Source organism: Pungitius pungitius, chromosome 10 (assembly GCF_949316345.1).
Source record: "Pungitius pungitius chromosome 10, fPunPun2.1, whole genome shotgun sequence".
Taxonomy (NCBI): domain Eukaryota; kingdom Metazoa; phylum Chordata; class Actinopteri; order Perciformes; family Gasterosteidae; genus Pungitius; species Pungitius pungitius.
Genome location: NC_084909.1, coordinates 5,058,596 through 5,078,748, shown reverse-complemented (window position 1 = coordinate 5,078,748; position 20,153 = coordinate 5,058,596). Strand labels below are relative to the sequence as shown.

At 42.5% G+C, this 20,153-nt stretch overlaps 3 protein-coding genes across 7 annotated transcripts; 1 reads left to right on the top strand and 2 right to left on the bottom strand.

The window, feature by feature from the left end:
- Positions 1 to 163: 163 nt before the first annotated feature.
- LOC119228716 (potassium voltage-gated channel subfamily E member 2-like) lies at positions 164 to 1,565 on the bottom strand. The gene is made up of 2 exons (XM_037488594.2): positions 1,472 to 1,565; positions 164 to 922 (listed from the first exon to the last, which is right to left on the bottom strand). The coding sequence occupies exons 1-2, from the start codon at positions 1,499 to 1,501 to the stop codon at positions 590 to 592; spliced, it is 363 nt and encodes a 120-aa protein (XP_037344491.1). The 5' UTR covers positions 1,502 to 1,565; the 3' UTR covers positions 164 to 589.
- A 2,231-nt stretch (positions 1,566 to 3,796) lies between these two features.
- On the top strand, positions 3,797 to 11,681 carry LOC119228712 (mucin-2-like). 2 transcript variants are annotated; one of them, XM_037488583.2, is made up of 6 exons: positions 3,797 to 3,938; positions 4,828 to 4,913; positions 6,794 to 6,847; positions 7,981 to 8,019; positions 8,642 to 8,668; positions 8,848 to 11,681. In XM_037488583.2, exons 2-6 carry the CDS (start codon positions 4,907 to 4,909, stop codon positions 11,190 to 11,192), a joined length of 2,472 nt encoding a protein of 823 aa, XP_037344480.2. In that variant the 5' UTR covers positions 3,797 to 3,938; positions 4,828 to 4,906; the 3' UTR covers positions 11,193 to 11,681. The 2 variants fall into 2 exon arrangements, with proteins under 2 accessions (XP_037344480.2, XP_037344481.2); XM_037488584.2 differs by lacking the exon at positions 6,794 to 6,847 and having other exon boundaries at positions 3,798 to 3,938; positions 8,848 to 11,680.
- Positions 11,682 to 14,749: 3,068 nt separating this feature from the next.
- On the bottom strand, positions 14,750 to 19,461 carry slc5a3b (solute carrier family 5 member 3b). Of its 4 annotated transcripts, none has more exons than XM_037488586.2 (2): positions 19,327 to 19,461; positions 14,750 to 18,203 (listed from the first exon to the last, which is right to left on the bottom strand). In XM_037488586.2, the coding sequence occupies exon 2, from the start codon at positions 17,980 to 17,982 to the stop codon at positions 15,850 to 15,852; it is 2,133 nt and encodes a 710-aa protein (XP_037344483.2). In that variant the 5' UTR covers positions 17,983 to 18,203; positions 19,327 to 19,461; the 3' UTR covers positions 14,750 to 15,849. The 4 variants fall into 4 exon arrangements, with proteins under 4 accessions (XP_037344483.2, XP_037344484.2, XP_037344485.2 ...); XM_037488587.2 differs by having other exon boundaries at positions 18,761 to 19,455; XM_037488588.2 differs by lacking the exon at positions 19,327 to 19,461 and adding an exon at positions 18,403 to 18,556.
- Between the last annotated feature and the right edge of the window lie 692 nt (positions 19,462 to 20,153).

Below are 20,153 nucleotides of genomic sequence, written 5' to 3'. Positions count from 1 at the left end.
TGTCACATTCTCAACCAGACGTACCTGTATCTGTACCTGTATTTGAGCAGGTATTTACCATGGATAAACTGTGTTGTTTGTATTTTTGTAAAATAATACAATATGTACATCGTGCAAAGAAAGGCTTGTATCTACTTACATGTTGACTTGTAAAAGCAGTAAAAGGACCAGTGTTTTCACTAATAACATTAACAATGGCTCTGGCTTTGTAAAGTCATGACAGTGTGAAAGCGAGCCAACATTTTTGATTTTGTTATTTCAGGGTCACAATGATTTGCAATCAACCCATTGGAACAACACGTGCTTCCATTAAATACATGTTGGATAACATTCTCCAAAAAATCAGATGAAACAAACACATTTGTCCGTGACGTGATGCTTGACTTCATATGACATGGCTGTGACAGGTCGGGTACCACTGTTCTAATGCATTGTGGCTGTTAGTGGAGTAAATCTTAAACAACTAGTTACATACACAATATCTAATAAATCGTATCATATGAAATAAAAAAAGTTTTGACCGTGAGAACGATTTACTAACTGATTCGCTTGTGAAAACCGGACGCTCTGTTGAGGCTCTTTGCTTGAATCATCCAGCTCCAAAGTTGGTGATAACATCGCCTTGTTGTATCTGAGCGGTCCAGTCCTCCTTGATGTATTGGTGGTAGGGGTCATTGGAGTGCTCTCTCCTCTTGGATTTCACTGTGCTCACCAGCATGGCTACAACAATGAAGGCAAACATGCCAATCATCACCACTAGATACCAGATGACGTTCTGAAAGTTCTCCTCAGCCAGAGTTTTGTCCAAAGCGTTGGCTGCAGCTGTCATGTTACGCCTCCAGTTGTCCAGGTAATGACCCAATGCACTGGTCAGGGACCCCTCCAGCCGAAGGGTCAGATTGGACAAATCAGATGCACTCATCTAGGTGGAGGGAAAACAAAGGATGTTTTTTTTTCTCCAAAATGTAAGCTTAATTCAGCAAGTTTATTAAATATATTTAATGTGTATTAGTATATTGTAAATTCTGAATTTAGACTGAATGCATACTCAAATAAAGTCCAATGAAGAAAAATGTATTTAAAGTAACCCAATTACTATGAGTAAAAAAAACTGCGTACAAATGTCACGAGAGTCTGGGATCTATCTGTCACTTGAAGATATTTAGCAGGTCCTCTTTACAGAGTTGATCGCCATGTTTCTACAGTAGCACATTACAGACAAACCTAACAATGGCTCTGGGTCGACCACTGTGGTTCTCTCACAACTGAGTTGTTATTTAGAGACGGCAGGAACAATGCTCAAAAAGCGGAACCATAAGAGACATCAGCCATCGTCCAGAAATCAGTATCGTGATAGAAAATTGTATAATAGAGCTTTGAAAAATGTCAGATCCGCAGTGCCAAAACAGATTTTGAAGAAATTTGAAGATATCTGAAGAATGCTGTATCTGTTTAGCTTTTCTGTACAAACCTTCTGCCAGGCTTCCAAAGGCTGAATCATGAAATCGGTCGTCTCGGACACCTTGGAGGGGAAATAGAACAAAGCAAAGAGGCCCCTGACGGACAGCAGCTGTTTGCAGTAAGAAGTGAAATGTTCGGCTCACGGAAACACACCACTGCTCATTCTTTGTTTACTTTTTTAATCTTTTCTGTTTGGCTACAACAGTGGATTTTGAGGGGGGGTTGACCTTGAAAATGTAAGGCATACAACTTGTTAATGACCTTGAAAAGAAATGGGAGCGCTGAAAGAATTTTTAGTGGCTGACGAGTGTGTTTATTCAGCTAATTGCGCATTTGGCCACACGGTGGAAGCACCCTAAAGGGAGACATTGACTGCAAGGCCTTAATATTTTTATGCAACCAATGGAAGAATAAAACAGGCAATCAAGGCAATTTGAGAAAGTGTGAGTAACTATGCACGCAGCCATAACTGGCCAATTAAAATATTGTGCAGTTTTGTGGAGCAGGACACACCTCACACACCTGAACAGGCACCTCCATTTGTCAGTGGGATGAAAGAATACTACAATGTGTCTTAAACTCACCGGGCACCAGAATGTCTGAGGTTATTTGCAAGAAAGCAGCTAGTGAAATGAAATGGATTTGACGCATTGTTTTACCATTTTTGTAAATCTTTATAGAAAGCCACCATTTAAATAAATAAAAATAAATGTTTGCCAATAAAGTAAACTGGTTTGTATTTTTTATAATTTATGTTTTGCATAAAGTTGGATCACCCTGAGCAGTAGAAGTAGGGGGTTCAATACTCCTCTTTGATGATCAGTTTCCAGTAGCACCGTGACTTGCAAGAATGAGACCATGTGATACATGGTTTGACTCGTTAATCAGAATCAAGCATCATGTTCTGCATCATACAATTAAGTCATTGTTGTCGGGCCTGTGCTTGAAGAATGAGATTTCATTGTGTTGTAATTGATGGCTTCCTCCACAGTCCACACATGGCATGGCTAGTTACTAATAGAAGCAGACAAACCACTTTCATTTTAGTTGCAGTATGACCATGATTCCATTCTATAATTATGAGAATCTTGAGATAATTAATAATTCATAGGAATAGAAAAACCATGCATTAGCTGATCATTCTACTGATTTTCCTAAATGAAAAGCGCTGAGGGACTGGAACGTTGGAAAAGATATCCAAAGTAGTACTTTAACAGATGTCTTAATAGACATGTCAATACCATCATAAGCAGTCTGAAGATGGGTATACAACTAATCAATGGTTAAGCTTCCTTTATTTTGAAACAAATGATAATCAAATGATCACACTTCAGGTGCAATTGTCACGATCCAGCGCTCCTCTTCCCCTGAAGAGGCCTTCAAATCTGTTGTGCCCCCTTATCCCTACACACCTGTGTCTGGTTACCCATCAAGCTGGTCTGTAAATATACCCCTGATTCCTTTGTGTTGCTTGCAAAGTCTGGTGTCTGGTGACCATCACATTCTGAGCGTTATCCTGATCTCCTGTTTTGCCTCGTGTTGAAGACTCCTTGTTTGTTCCAGACCTCGTTGCCTCCTGCCTTGATCCTTGTCGGTACCTTTGCCCATCTACCAGAGGGGTATTGCACGAAACCCGGATAAGGGATTTATTTTTTTAACATGCATCACGTGTCACTATTGCTCTCACCAGTTTGGTTTAAAACTCTACTTTTGCAGATGTTTAGTTCGGTGGTCCCAAACTTTTAGCTCACGGACCGTTTTCACAATATTTTGCGGACCGTAAGAAGGTAAGAAGGATTATAATCACGTCGAAATACCACCGGGGGGGGGTATCGTTTTCCAGACGGACGGACCGACGGGGCGGGGTTAGGGGGGGGGGGGTATCGTTTTCCAGACGGACGGACCGACGGGGCGGGGTAAGGGGGGGGGGGGGGGGGGGGGCGCTGGTGGGCGAAACTGCGCAGTGGGGAGTGAACCATTGACAACTGACTAAATTGTGATAAGGGCGATTTATAAAGTCCCATTCACCGGTGTTTCTTCCTGCACCATGATGTCCGCTTCTGAACGACGTGTTGGATGACGAAGCGCTGATATTAAGACGTGCTTTCAGACGTGAGAGGGTGTTCCGGGACAGATCAGAGTATATATCACACACACACACAAATGCAAAGAAAAATGTAATTCATTTATTTCACAAATTCAATTCCTTAAGGGTTCTCTTCAGGAGGTTAGACTCTAATTTGTACAATAGTCACGGATGGTGTAGCAATATTGTTGTCCGGGTGGAAATCGGGAGAAAGGTCGGTCCGGTAGATTTTCGGGAGGGGCTTTGAAATTTGGGAGTCTCCCGGAAAATATCGGGAGGGTTAGCATGTCTGGCTGCGTCTTGCAGCCCAGGGAGCGTGGCTGCTGCACGGAGCGTGTTTGGTGCCTGTCCATTCCACGTCATCGACGGCGTCTGCCGACTGAGGCTTGAGGTGGGAGAGCGTGGCCTTTAAGCCGGTGTTACACCCCTAATGGTTTTTACACCTACTGGTTTTCCTACGCGTGCGTGTTTGTGTTTGCCCGACAGCAGCAGATGTGTCTGCGCCTGTTTCCTGATTCGTCACACATTCACAAACATATTGCTGAGAATCTACAAAACGCATCACAAATCCATTGCAGCGTTCACGATTGCATAAGTGAGCACTTCATCACAACCACGTATGAAAACATTTATTTAAGAAAATATTTTTAAAAATTTTAAAAACGATCGGGATTCGGACCCCGTGAGTCAATACATCCTTAAGCCGACGAGCCCACTGCTCTACGCAGTGAGCTAAGACAATTCATAGGTTTCCCACACTTTATGTAATAAATATATTGCATTTAAGCAGGACACGATGGCTGGAAGAAACGTTTTGGTGTGGGATCTAAAACAACTGGATACCTCGCGGCGAAGAACACGTCCAAACAGTTGTAACGCTACTTTTTCGCGAGGCTGCAGCCTTGCGCCGACACATTTGGATACAAACGGATATCGTTTTCTTACGGGCTTGGTGTGACCTACACGTTGAGACAAATGTATCGATTCCTAATTGTCACACAATTAAAATTGCAAAGATTCTAAAGGAGTCAAATCTCGTGAAAGTTCTCAAATTACATTTTCGCTGTCCAGCATGTTTTCTTTAGAGATACTTTATTTGGTTTTTCAATGATTTATTTATTGTGACTATAAAAAACGTTATTAAATGATAATAAAATGTAATGTAAAAATGGTGATTATCAGGGTTGGGGCATTTCTTCTTCTACTGCATTGGCCTTTATAATCTGTACTTTTAGTAATAGTCACAAGCACTAATGGCTTGTACATGGACCAATTTGCAGGGCATTGTAGGACCAAGGTTAGTCCAGCTACACATCTGGTTTTCCAGTGAAGAGGTTTCCAGGGACATCATCTGTTTCAATGCCAGGTAAACCTAAAACAGTTATAGTTACATATGTGTTACAAGCTCTTAAATACCTGGAAGGGTAGATACTTTCACTGTGATAAAACAAATGTATGAAAGTAATAAAAGGTGGTTACATCAAAGATGAATTCATTGAATCGTTCACTGAAAAACACTTTCCAATCCTGGTTTTCCAACAACTGTTAAGTTAAGGACTTCATTTATCTAACAGTGACATTGGTGATTGTGAACTATACATGTTATAAACTTATCCAAGCTGACGATGATGAAACAGAGAGCTGGAAAGTGAAACACTTGTTAGTATGGGGCCTAAACTAAGCTTAAGAGGGGCGTGTGCCAAGAAGTACTTCAACACCCCTTGGGTATCTTTTGCTTAGCTTATTTTTACATTACATGTTATTTAGCTGGCGCTTTTATCCAGAGCAACTTACAATAAGTGCATTTCAACGACAGGCATACAAACTCAGAAGAACAAGATATAAGAAAGTGATTTGACCTTAATAATCACAATCCTGCCAAGCAGCCCCATGAAGCTGGTTATTAACTTTGTAAATCAATCCAGGGTTTCCTTGTCCGATTACAAATATAATTACTAATTGGATATTTCAGTCTATGACAATCTACACAATGTCCGACTGCTTATAGTTCTGACTAATTAGGAGTGAATTTATTATTATTTTTTTAATTAGGGCTATTTTGTCAAACTCTGAGGCCTATAGATATATCTACTGTATATATAATATTATCACATGATGTTAGGTGTGTTATATTAAAAGTTACACAACCAGACTTAGGTGAGTTTCCTTGTTGAAATCTGGAACAGCATGAAAAGAAAATCTAATGATGCAGTGATCAAAAATTCCCCAACAAGAACACAACCACGTCACCCATTTTTTCCTGCGTGTGGCCTAGTTTATTAACGCAATTAAAAAACAGGTCTGGTCTGCATTGTTGGCATTGGGGACACCAATTACAGTACTATTTATGTCTACTTTGCAGTGTGGGAGTTTGCTATGGATAAACATTTCCGTGTGTTTTGCACCTTTCAAAGTACTTTGCAGGTTGTGTTTAAAGTCTATTTAAGTCTATTTGAATTCCATTTTTTTAACAAAACAAAATGAGAAGGAGTTAAAAAGGGTTAAAACGTATGTCTTTTTTGAAGAATATCTATTCTCTCTTGACATTGTGAGACTATTACATGATTCATCTTAACAACACTCAACCCATACAATCCCAAAATCTCCCCTGAAATGAGAAAATGCAAAACTGGTGTCTTTAGTAAGCCTTTGAAACAATCATTCATAATTAGTCAGAACTGTGACAGTGGGACATTGTGTAGATTGTTTTAGTCTCAATTTCTGTTGTTTCTTATTAGTTGAACATACCAAATAAAATTCAAAAGGGGAGGTATCTAGGAGGCATCCTGATCAGATGACAAACTCAAGCGTCCTTTTTTGTGTTTTGTATAAGGCTACCTGTATGAAAGTGGGAATACCTTGTGTTCATTTTCATTTGCTTTTGTTGAATTTTGGGAGGACTGAGCTGATGGCTGCAGAATTAAAATGTTATGTATTAAAAAAGTCATAATTCAGACTTAAATCGGACACAATTAAAACAAACGCATGCAAAAAAACCGCCTGCAAGTAACTCAGAATGAAACGATTTTAATATCACTGCTTCATGTAGGCCATGATATTTCTGAGTGTCTATAGGGACCTGATAATGTAGAACGCTGATGCTGAAGATCTGTTAATTCACTCATTAACATTATGAGGGTCTTTATTTAATAGCTGTCATTTACTCAGGTGTCATTTGAAACCATGTTGCTTTACCATGTAGCAACCTTCTTATTTGTCAAAATTACAGTTTAGTCTTTGTTGTAGATTGCAGCGCTGTGCTGATTGCAGACCTTTCCATGTTTCTGATAGTCAGATGCTGTAAGTACTTCCAGTTCAGGGGAAGTTTTGGGATTGTATGGTTGTTGTTCAAATCAATCATATTATAATGTCACAATGTCAATTGCCTTGTTACCTATAATTATACTTAGGGACGAGAGAGAACAGATATTCTAATATAAGACGTTAAGCACTGCTATGAACTAAAAACTAAAAACTTTAAGAAATGCTTTTCCACCGTTTGTATGAATAACAGATATCACATGGCATCAGGTGTGTTAAATTAAAAGTTACACAACTAGACCTGGGCGGTTTCCTTAAAATGTGGCACAGCACAAAGAAAATAAGCAAGAACACAAATACTTTACACCCAATCTCCTGTGGCCTAGTTGACTGACCTAGTTGAAAAACATTCTACTGGGTTGTCATGGAGCATGTTTATATTTCGAAAATAGGGCTATTCAGCAGTTTGAACCCCTTTTGACTCTTTCCCATTTTGTTTTGTTAAAAAACTGGAATTCAAATAGAGTTAAATAAACGTTCAACACAACATGCACAGAACTTTGAAAGGTGCAAAATCATCCATCCATATGAAACTATGTAATTGGTGCCCATTGCCAACAATGCAGACCAGACCTGTTTTTCACCTGTGTTAATCAACTAGGCCGAAATAGAGCGTGAAATGGTTGTGTTATTGTTCGGGAATTTTTTACCACTGCGTCATTAGACTTTCTTTTCATGCTGTTCCGCATTTCATATCATATTTTCACATATATCTGTATAGGCCTCAGAGTTTGTTACAGAGCATTATCGGATAACGTTCAGCTGCATAATTGGAACATTGCGACCTACATATTTGCAACACCTTGTCTGCTCCTCGAGCATAAAAAGCATCGCTGCAAGTCATCTGTCAGTCACTAGACACAGCAAAGACAGTGCTTGCTTCTTTCACCTTTTGTAAGTATACCTTTTACTTTGATCCGAACCATCGACTTTTAACTTATTCCTTTTTTTTGTGCTCTCCATATTTCTATACATGTATGAAATGCAGGGATACTGTCGATTTATTTTGGGGAATGTCTCCTAAACATTTTTACTCAGGATGAGAATTTGTCAATTCAACCATTGTGCTGACATTTTTCACGCTGCATAATAATCTAATGCTTCTTTTTCAGGGCATCCAAACCGTGTCAAAATGCTCACTCTAACTGCAGGTAAGCACACTGATGAAGTAAATGTTTGAATTGAAAAGGTCAGTTTAACCAATTTACAAACATTTTTACTAACTTGACTCCTTTGGTATCTTAACAAGTGGTGGCCTCATCAGCCCAACATAGTCTTTATCTATCGTTCAATGATAGCATAGATGGCTATGGTAACTTAAGCTCAAAACCTAACCTACATCGGAACAGGTTATGGTAGAGGCGAGATCTCAACTCCTATGAAAGCAAAGCATTCTGACCGATCCAAGCTTGTACGGGTATAGTTAATTATTATTATACAATTAGCAAAAAGAAAACAGAACTGTGTGAGTGTAAACTGACTGGTTTACAATTTCCCTGCTTCATCTAGGGCACGAACGATCTGACAATAATTCTATGTCAATGTAGTAAAAATGTATTTTGCAGATGTATTCTTAAAGCAGGTTTGACAAAATGTAGCCTTATTATGTCAAAATTATGTTTCATAATGTCTATTTTATTTGCTCAAAGTGAATTTCAAACAGCAAGAAATAGAATATATTCCTTTTGGTTATATGTATGTTGTAATGCGTTGTGGTACAGGCCCTGTTAATATTAGTTTGAACCCATTACTAAAAAATGTGTCCCTTTCAAGGTCTCTGTTTGATCATCGCCAGCTTGGGTAAGTTTACGACATGAAATCATGTAATCGATGTTGTTAACTAAGTGGAGAAGTAAACTATTAGTAGTTTTAAGTATATATACAATACAATGTCATCATCTTTGTTGTATTCTTTTTTTATTACATTTAAACACATGGTTGAACAGCAATTAATACATATCTGAAAATGATTATTCTAGGTGTACCTGGCCTTGCGAGAAATATTCCAGTGTACAAACGAGGATATGGAAACCCCTGTTATGGAATGCAAGATGGGCCGTACCCCAACCCCAATGATCCTCATTCGTATTACAACTGTGTTTGGGGACTCGCCTACATCCAAAAATGCCCATTGCATTTAGTGTATAAGCATTCTATAACTACTTGTTACTATCCCGGATCATCTGAAAGCAGCAGTTCATCACATGAAGACACCAGTGAGCAAAGACATCCTACCAAACCTCCCATTATGCCAACTACTCCTCCCACCACAACTCCTCCTGCCACGCCGATTGAGACAACAACAAACGGTACTTACTATCCTGGAAGCCTCTGCGCTGGAAGACCAGACGGGCAGTACACCAACCCTAATGACCCACATTCTTTTCTCAGTTGTGTAGCTGGACAAACCTACATCTTACAATGCCCAGCAAATTTGGTCTATGTAGAACCCACTAATAGGTGTGACTATCCCAGTAGTCCAACTACCAATGGAAGCCTCTGCACTGGAAGACCAGACGGGCAGTACACCAACCCTAATGACCCACATTCTTTTCTCAGCTGTGTAGCTGGACTAACCTACATCTTACAATGCCCAGCAAATTTGGTCTATGTAGAACCCACTAATAGGTGTGACTATCCCAGTAGTCCAACTACCAATGGAAGCCTCTGCACTGGAAGACCAGACGGGCAGTACACCAACCCTAATGACCCACATTCTTTTCTCAGCTGTGTAGCTGGACTAACCTACATCTTACAATGCCCAGCAAATTTGGTCTATGTAGAACCCACTAATAGGTGTGACTATCCCAGTAGTCCAACTACCAATGGAAGCCTCTGCACTGGAAGACCAGACGGGCAGTACACCAACCCTAATGACCCACATTCTTTTCTCAGCTGTGTAGCTGGACTAACCTACATCTTACAATGCCCAGCAAATTTGGTCTATGTAGAACCCACTAATAGGTGTGACTATCCCAGTAGTCCAACTACCAATGGAAGCCTCTGCACTGGAAGACCAGACGGGCAGTACACCAACCCTAATGACCCACATTCTTTTCTCAGCTGTGTAGCTGGACTAACCTACATCTTACAATGCCCAGCAAATTTGGTCTATGTAGAACCCACTAATAGGTGTGACTATCCCAGTAGTCCAACTACCAATGGAAGCCTCTGCACTGGAAGACCAGACGGGCAGTACACCAACCCTAATGACCCACATTCTTTTCTCAGCTGTGTAGCTGGACTAACCTACATCTTACAATGCCCAGCAAATTTGGTCTATGTAGAACCCACTAATAGGTGTGACTATCCCAGTAGTCCAACTACCAATGGAAGCCTCTGCACTGGAAGACCAGACGGGCAGTACACCAACCCTAATGACCCACATTCTTTTCTCAGCTGTGTAGCTGGACTAACCTACATCTTACAATGCCCAGCAAATTTGGTCTATGTAGAACCCACTAATAGGTGTGACTATCCCAGTAGTCCAACTACCAATGGAAGCCTCTGCACTGGAAGACCAGACGGGCAGTACACCAACCCTAATGACCCACATTCTTTTCTCAGCTGTGTAGCTGGACTAACCTACATCTTACAATGCCCAGCAAATTTGGTCTATGTAGAACCCACTAATAGGTGTGACTATCCCAGTAGTCCAACTACCAATGGAAGCCTCTGCACTGGAAGACCAGACGGGCAGTACACCAACCCTAATGACCCACATTCTTTTCTCAGCTGTGTAGCTGGACTAACCTACATCTTACAATGCCCAGCAAATTTGGTCTATGTAGAACCCACTAATAGGTGTGACTATCCCAGTAGTCCAACTACCAATGGAAGCCTCTGCACTGGAAGACCAGACGGGCAGTACACCAACCCTAATGACCCACATTCTTTTCTCAGCTGTGTAGCTGGACTAACCTACATCTTACAATGCCCAGCAAATTTGGTCTATGTAGAACCCACTAATAGGTGTGACTATCCCAGTAGTCCAACTACCAATGGAAGCCTCTGCACTGGAAGACCAGACGGGCAGTACACCAACCCTAATGACCCACATTCTTTTCTCAGCTGTGTAGCTGGACTAACCTACATCTTACAATGCCCAGCAAATTTGGTCTATGTAGAACCCACTAATAGGTGTGACTATCCCAGTAGTCCAACTACCAATGGAAGCCTCTGCACTGGAAGACCAGACGGGCAGTACACCAACCCTAATGACCCACATTCTTTTCTCAGCTGTGTAGCTGGACTAACCTACATCTTACAATGCCCAGCAAATTTGGTCTATGTAGAACCCACTAATAGGTGTGACTATCCCTAAATAAATTAGTACAGATAATGGAGGCCATGTATTAGAAGAAATGGGGAATACATAATAATCATAATTACCATTCTTCTCGGATCCATCTACCAAATTTTGTTAAATGTGCAATTTTGTTTGTTTCTTCAATGCTTTTGGATGTGAGGAATGTAATAGTGGTTTAATATCACATTATTTTCTTAACTTCATTGGTGTTGTATGGGGTATAAGCCGATGTAACTGTTGCGTGTGTAATCACATTGGGTGTTTCCTCTTTGGTTTGTGTTTAACCCTCAGTGAATGAATTGTTCTTACATTACAAAACAAATGTGGCATATTGTAATTATATTCATGTGATCTCAGTTTAAATTGAAATAAATACCTTTATTATAGTGAAACAATGAAGGAATAAATTACCGCAAATATACCTGACTTATTGTGGCACGTTTTCTTTGCACTATTTTTGGTTGTTCTGTATTAGTTTCTCTTCACCTGTCTGCCGTTTGTTAAAATAAAAACACAGCACGTCATGATCATGTTACAGTGTTAGATGGAGACAAAACAAAGTCAAGAATAGAGGCCAACACTGAACACCACTTCAGAGTAGCAGCTACAGTTACACATCAACAATGTCATCTTCCTGTGTTCTGGGGTGAGAATTGATGTTGCATTTGTTTTTAGATAATTTACTGTTGCTGGGATAAAACCCGCAGTTGGGCTCATCCATTGCAACCATCACCAAATCATGGTGGAACCAGCAAAGACAACCAGTGGACAGCTGGCAATTCAACTTCCATTTAATAACAGACAAAAGTAATGTGTTTTCCCACGCTGTGACAAGTCTGAGTAGATTAGTCATATATAGTGCATGCTACTCTGGCGCCAGTGCGTTTCCAGGGCATCCGCATTGTGAACTACACAAACGACGGGTTGATTTTAGCGCCATACGAGCAGCTGACGGCCCAACACCAAGATGTTGCGCCTGCCCACATCACCCGTCTGGGGCTGAGACTCAACGCGCTGTCCCCAGTGCATTGGACCACCTTCCTGGGCGTTATTTGGGATTCGACCACGACGCGGGCACATCCGTCTCCCGCTCGAGTGGTTTCCTATGTGATCCTTTGCTGCCTGTTACATATGAGACCGTTGCAGTGGTGGCTCAGGGCCAAGGGGTTCTCCCCGAGGGGAAACCAGCGCCGTCTGATCGAGGTCATTCGGCGTTGCCTGCGGGCTCTGGCCGAGGGGGAGACACCCTGTCGAGACCCAGGGACTGGAGACTCCATCCCGTTGGGGTGGAACTCCTTTGGTGACACCTCGGCACGGCCTCCAGAGAGACTTCTCTTTGTCCTCTGTGGTTCTCCCTGGTTGCTCTGCTCCCAGGGGTTCTGGAGAGGGTCCATCTGGACGGTGGTCTACTGCTAGTAGCCCTGCTCTGGCCGGCCCTAGAATGGTTCGCAGACTTTTTGTCGCTCCTCGCAGGTCCTCCGTCGGAGACTCCCATCAGGGTGGACCTGCTGTCTCAGGCGTCGGGGTCCATCGTTCACCCTCGCCTCAAGCTATGGAATCCATGGGCGTGGCCCTCGAGGGGTCCTCCCCCGTTCCTAACGTCGGACCAGGAGAAGCTTAACCTCCTCTGCCCAGTCAGAGCCCTAGACCTTTACGTCCGCAGGAACGCCCTGTGTAGACTTTCCGAACAGTTGTTTGTGTGTTTCGGACCACCCAATACTGGCGGCCCGGTGACCAAGCAGATGATGAGCAAGTGGGTGGTTGAGGCCATCACACTTGCTTATGAATCGGCCGGCCAGCCAGCACCTTTGGCTGTCCGGGCCCATTCTACTAGGGGTATGGCGGCTTCTAAAGCCCTTTTATCGGGAAAAGTATCGCTGCACGACGTTTGCATGGCGGCAGGCTGGTCCTCTCCCCACACGTTTGTGAGATTTTACCGCCTAGACCTTAACTCTACGCCTGGAGCACAGGTGCTCTCGTCTGAGTGTGCGTTTTAACTTCACACCACGGTCACTTGCTCGTATGGTGGAGTGGGTATTGGCGTTCCCACCGCGTTTTTACGCAGCTTGAGTTCCCTGAGAGGGAACGTCTCTGGTTACGTATGTAATCGTAGTTCCCTGAAGGGAACGAGACGCTGCGTACACTTGCCATACTCCCGGCTTGCCCGTAAGCACTTGATTTGGCCTTTCAGAGATGAATGGTCCTGCCTTTCGGGTCCCTTTATAGCGTCCTGGTCCTGGCGTCGCCCGCCTATGACGTACCAGCTCGCCATTGGTTAGATTTCACACGTGCTTCATGACGCGTCACGCAGAGGCGTTCCCACAGCGTTTTTACGCAGCGTCTCGTTCCCTTCAGGGAACTATGGTTACATACGTAACCGGAGACGTTCCCCCACCACCACTTCCAGGACTACCACAGGGACCACGGGTTTAGCTGAAACCATTTGTTCAGCTTCCAGATCAAATGAAACTAGCACTACAGTTTCTGGATCAGCTAAAACGATGCCTTATTTAATGCCATTTATGGCACATATTGCGTTCATAATTGTGTATTGTATAGGCATTTAAATAATGCAAATATGTTATGCAAAGGGAAAATATAATTAGTAGAAAGCTACAATTTAAAGAATACTGTTACATTGTAAAACTCTTGATTTTAACTTTTTGAAATTCTATTATGAAGGCTGTTTGCGGTTTCATATGCTAAACTAATCTTCAATATAGGGGAAATTTAAATGTATGATACTTATTGGATTGGTAGAGTATACGGTCAATGTTATATTTAGTGTAGTGGTGGATGTTGAGGTAGCACAAGTTTTGGTAGTTATATTGTAGATATTGGTAGTTTTTAGTGGTGGTAGTGAGAAATACAGTACATTGTATTGTAGAGTCATGGCTGCAGCAAGACAACAGTGTCTCCTGGTGGTTGTTCGCATACACTGCAGCTAGGCCAGAGCGGCTCATTTGAAAATGAAAAGCATTCCTATATATTGTGAAAATGTATTCCTATGATCCTTTTGTGATGAAACATGAAGTAAGTTAACTTAAAATATCTATTTTTTATCTATTGGAAATCGGGACTGGAGCTGCTAATCAAAATGAGTATTTTTTTTCCTACTATGGAAGTCAATGGGGTCCATCAACTGTCTGATTACCGACATTCTTTAAAATATCTTTCCTTGTGCTTAGCAGAATAAAAAAATCATACAGGTTTGAAACAACTTGATGGTGAGTAAATGATGACACAATTTTCATTTTTGGGTGAACTGATGTCGAATGGTCTCCTGTCAGGGCGATATGATTTACTTGAGCCAAGACCTCTTTCCTTTTTTCTTTTTCGTTTTCATAGAGCTCGTGGATTTTCGTCATAACTGTGGCTCTTGACGGTGGCTTATAGGATGAGTCTTGAGACGCCACTTGCAAAACATCAAGGAAAGCTTCTACAATGCTAATGGGTCTACCGCGCTTGGGTCTGCTCCTTTCTCCTGTGATGCGTCACAGCAATATTGTGTAGTCCCTTATGTCAACCAAATCACCTGGCATGAGAAGAAAAAAGAAAAGAACATAAAAGGGCACTGAATTACATTTTTTATTTTAAGCCTCTAAAAACATCATCAATAAAACAATAATGTGTGTTCTCTCAGAGAGAAGGACAACATTTTAAAGTGACATTGCAATCATCGCTCAATCCTCCAAACCCACTGCCAGCTCATTTGAGAGAAAATCACAACTCTTTGTTTTGTCTACTTTAGCATATTAAGACACATTTGGTAAAACGAGTTCATACGCACTTGAAACAATTAATTGAACTGCAACAAAATGTACATTGTGGGTGATCAAATTCTCAATAATATACCGAACGTTCACATATTGCAACAGACTCTACACGTGAACAACGTTACAATGACATATTCCTAGATTACGAATGGATACACAATAAAAAGCATTGGTCGAGGATTTTTGTTGAAACAGTGTCTTAATAAGGATATTTCTTCTCAAACGAGAAGAAATCTAGATTTAAAAAGTGTAACAATTTCTAATGTTGTGCCTCTCCTCTTCAGTTCTTATAATTACCAGATATTGACTGTAAGCTCAGACATACCTCCAGTCGGGCCCACATAATGGTGATGTGTTGGTGATATATATATGTTAACATATATGTTTGTGAGATCATTTGCTGATAACCATGAAATGACAGTCAAGGGCTTGAACAAAATGTATCATAAACTTAAATAATATCGTAACAATTTAGGATTCAGTGGCAAAAACTCGCAAAAAGACGCAAAGGCCCTCGAACATAAAACAGTTTTTTGACTTGACAACATACAAACTACGGTCACCATTTAAATAGAAAAATAAATAAGCATAAATCGCGGAATACATTAATTTGTCACAGAAAAAAAAACAGTGCAAATAAGGCAAATATTAAGTTAATAGATTACATAAAAATCCCAAATGTAAGTGCTGCACAAATAAACTTCACAGTCATTAAGCCGCAGAATTGCTTTCATGTTGAAAAGCTTTCATTATTAAAAATAACCGATTAGAGTAGATCTTTGTTAGAGAGCTACGAGAGACATTACCACGGATCTTCTCAATTTAGCCGCCAAACCCCCACACAACGCTTACCTCAATAAACTAACATCCACGCAGTTCACAAGTGCAGAGTTCACCTACAGTGAGAAATAAACATACATTGAGATGGCCAGACAACAGTTGATGAACAGACCCACGTTGAGGAGAGCTTTAACTTGAGGCGGCTCGTACAGCCTCTCGGCAATGACTCTGGCGTCCTCCTGCATGAGGCTTTGCTTTGGGCTCTGTGCTTCCTCCTTACATCCACAAAACCATTCCAGTGAACGCATGAACCTGGTGGTCTCCCCAACATCATGGCAGCTTTCCTTTCTGATCATCTCCATCTTTGCACTGTCAAATTGCTCCGGAGGGGTGGTGACAGGGGATGTTTCCGTACTTGGTGTTTCTGGGTCACAGACAGTGGATGGGATCAAGGGCACGACAAATGCCCCATCCAGACACTTCTCCTCTCTGACATTTAGGGGCATTTCTTCCTCCAGGCTTCTGTCCGCACCGCAAAGGCTCTTCTCGGTCAACCTGCCAGTGTCCTTTTTCTCCTCTGCGGGAAGCATTTTCCTGTTGCGGACCCCCCAGAATGTGGTGGTGCGAACCTGCTCCTCATCCGGCGCAGGGGTGCAGAGGCTGACCACCACTACCACGAAACACGTAATCCAAAAAAGCCCGGCAGCAACGTACATGTAGTGAATTTTAACGATGAGAGCGGGCCTATCGTCCGGCTGGTCGCAGCGGGGCTGGCGGTAGATAAAAGCCAGGATCAGCCGCGTGACACCCAGCGTGAAGCCCGTCATCGCTCCGCAAAAGGCTCCTTTCTCGTTGCACCGTTTCCAGAACACACCCAACAGGAACAGGGCTGCGATCGGTGGAGTGAGGTAGCCGGCGACCTCCTGGATGTAGAGGTACGTCTGTCCGCCTTGCATCTCGATGATAACAGGGACCCAGGCAATGCTGATCGCCACCATGAGCACCACGAACAAGCGCCCCATGATCAGCAGCTCGCGCTGAGAAGCCTCGCCTCGAGCCGTTTTGTATATGTCCAGGGTGAAGATGGTGCTTGCGCTGTTAAAGATCGAGTCCAGGTCACTCATCAGGGCAGCGATCATGACCGCCATCATCAGACCGCGGAGTCCCACAGGCATCACTGCCATGACCAGGCGCGGGTAGGCGAGGTTTGAGCAGCCGGCCTGGGAGCCACACACAGATGTGCAGTGCTCCGGCCCAATGCAGGCGAGCTCGTCCACAAACATGATGCGGGAGATCATTCCCGGGATGACTATTAGGAACATGGGGAGGATCTTGAGCAATCCAGCCATGAGCGTAGAGCCCTTAGCGTGAGCAAGGTTCTTTGCTGCCAGTACTCTCTGAACAATCACCTGGTCAGCGCACCAGTACCAAATAGATGCGGGGGTCTGGCCCAGAAGGAAGCCTGGCCATGGGATGTCTTCGTCCAGAGGACCCCGAAGGACACGTAGCGCGTTCGGTTTAGGATCAATTCTGCAGGAAGGAGAATAGGTGAAGTTTCCGGTGGCCATTATTGCAGTAACATTGGGGACCGCCTGCATGTACTTGGTTCTGACACCTTCTAGCCCACCTACTTTGATTAGGCTAAGGATGCTTAAGGTTAGGGCTCCACAAATCATCAACACTGCCTGAAGTGAATCCGTGTAGAGCACTGCCACCAATCCGCCGGTGACGGTGAGCAGGGCGGTCATACTAATGAGCAGGAAGATAGACACATAAAGGTTCCAACCCAGGGACTCTTGAATGAAGAGAGCTCCAGCAAATAAGTCCACAGACAGCTTAGTGAAAATATATAGCAGTAGAGACAAGAAAGCAAAGTAAACCTTTAGCCTGTTGCCACCAAAGCGCTTCGACAGGTACTCAGGCATGGTGTAGACTCCCGAGTGTATATACACAGGGACAAACACCCAACCAAGGAGCTGCAGAAGTAGAAGCGCATTAAATTCCCACGCTCCAACGGCAAAGCCGCTAGCTGCGCCAGAGCCAGCCAGGCCTATGAAGTGTTCACTGCCAATGTTGCTGACGAAGAGCGACGCACCTACCACGATCCACGTCATGGAGCGTCCAGCCAGGAAGTAGCCACTCACGGTGCTGCGATTGGATTTCCACATGGCAAAAAAACCTATGGCTAGCACCAGGACAAAATACAGGGCTACCACAACTACGTCTACTGTTTCCATTCTAGAACCCATTATGACAGATTACCTAATGATATATAATATGACATAAGTAGGAATCCCAATTATACAAATTCTTAATGGGAAAAAAGGCTACAAATGTTTCATATGGAGGAAAAGGAAATGTTTTGTTTAGGTTTGATGTCTGGATTCTGTGGTAACCACCGTCTGCTTCAGAGGGGTTTATCCAACGGCACTGTGGTTCGTTGTAGTTTTGGAGGATGGCGTTCAAATATCTGGTTCGGCAAAGAGAAAGGAAAAAACTTATTAGAGCAGAATTTGAATAGAGTAAAAAAAACAAACACAAATGCTTGAAAGTTTACAGCCTCTCTGAAAAGGATGGAAACAGAGTGGAGCGTATAAATGACTGGACATCATCTCACAATCAATAATACGTTCTATGAATCACAGGAAGATTTGCTGATTCTACTTAACTCAGATTTGCAATCACAGTAACTTTCTATGTTTAGCCCGCTCATGGACTTTCCTCCTAAATCTTGTTAACATAAAGACATCAAGATTGACTTCCAAGAAAGAATAATAACACCATTTAAGAAATCAGCAAGTCAAGAAGGAACTCAAAATCGTAAAATTATTTAAGATAACAAACATGCCTGTGTCTATAGTCATTTTCATACAATACTGCCATATCATATTTGAATATTATCATTATGTATGCAGTAACATTGAAGATGCATTATAATGACTGACTGCAAAAGAGGAACTTTTTTCCTTTTTACATCGTTTAATTTTATGTATTTAATATGAATAAATCGAGTGAGGAGAAACGTACAAAATATGCCTCACAACGGATGCCGCTGTTTAGGGGGGAGTTGCCACGACAGTTATTGCTGCTTTGGGACAGTTGTCACGACAGTTGCCGCTGCTTTGGGGGAGTTACCACGACAGTAGTCGCTGCTTTGGGAGAGTTGCCACGACAGTTCTCGCTGCTTTGGGGGAGATCCCTCCCACCCAGATGTTGAGTGCGCGTGACGTCAAACTGACGTCTCGCATCGCCGTCGTCGAGCGCTGTTTCCCACAAACTAAACCCACGCCGTACGTAATGCTAACCACCGATGCTACGTGCTATCATTTTAGTAAGAGGGAAACACGGTTGGACGAGGGAACAGAGTTCCTTTTAACGCATAACCGCTGTTCTCCGGTCTGTCTCCTCCAAACTGTGGGGGTGGGGGGGCCGAGTGTCTGTTGTAGGACAACGCCGACTGCGTCACGTACGACTCCTCTGCGCAACAACGCTCACCTAAAACCACCTGAGGCCGATGGATAAACTACGGGGATAAACCCTAGTCATTTGACACAGGTCATCATCAGCGCAGCTTCGCAGAACTTAACACTCACATGACCACACGTATGACGTGACGCACGATACCACACGCGGGCTCCCCGGCTCCTTTGTTTTGAACACGCCCCGGAGGACAGATGTGAATGAAGAAGTCACTCGTTGCCCGCAAGACTTCAGCCTCCCGGTTCGACGTTCAGCCTGGTTTCTGTCTCTTCAGACCGCGCCCCCGTGGAATTTTATTTTTCGAAACGACAATTTGTATTGTTCCAACGACATGTTAAAATGGGCTGAACAATAAAAAGGGAAAGCGTGTATTTCTTTTAAAAAATTGTCATTCAAAAGAGGAGGCGGATGCATCAGCCAGTATTTGTCTTTTCATTGATGCAATTTGTGTTCAGTAGGCGTATCTGCTGATTCACTCATAATGTTTATTGAGCTTTATACTTATTATATTGCACTCTGTACGAATGTATATTTTACAGCAGAAAGAGGGATTGAATGATGAGGCTTTAATTATTCCCTCTTACCCTGAGTATGTGTGTGTTTGTGAATATATTAAATGAATGCACGCGTGATTGTACCTAATGCAAATTTGAGCTTACTATATCAAGAGACAGCAACATACATGTATTTTTTTTATCAGACAAAGAAAGCAAGCATGTAAAAGAAGCTACTGATAGATTGTGTATTAAAATATATGTACAACAGTAAGTGATAATAATTAGCAGTACATTATTGTCCAAACTTTGGACTCTTAACTATTGATAAAAGTATCAGGCGCAAAATGTTGGTGTTTGCTTTTCCTGCAATAAAAACTGGTCAAAGTTAACTAGTTTCGTTTTCTTTGCAGTTAAGATATAAAGTCAAAGACAGGATCAATTCA

Coding starts and splice junctions, on each gene's coding strand:
- slc5a3b (XM_037488586.2), bottom strand. CDS start 17,982: ATGGGTTCTAGAATGGAAACAGTAGACGTAGTTGTGGTAGCCCTGTAT.
- LOC119228716 (XM_037488594.2), bottom strand. CDS start 1,501: ATGATTCAGCCTTTGGAAGCCTGGCAGAAG. Junction 923..1,471: donor CTTTGGAAGCCTGGCAGAAG/GTTTGTACAGAA, acceptor CCCTCCACCTAG/ATGAGTGCATCTGATTTGTC.
- LOC119228712 (XM_037488583.2), top strand. Junction 6,848..7,980: donor GTTTCTGATAGTCAGATGCT/GTAAGTACTTCC, acceptor CTTCTTTTTCAG/GGCATCCAAACCGTGTCAAA. Junction 8,669..8,847: donor TTTGATCATCGCCAGCTTGG/GTAAGTTTACGA, acceptor TGATTATTCTAG/GTGTACCTGGCCTTGCGAGA.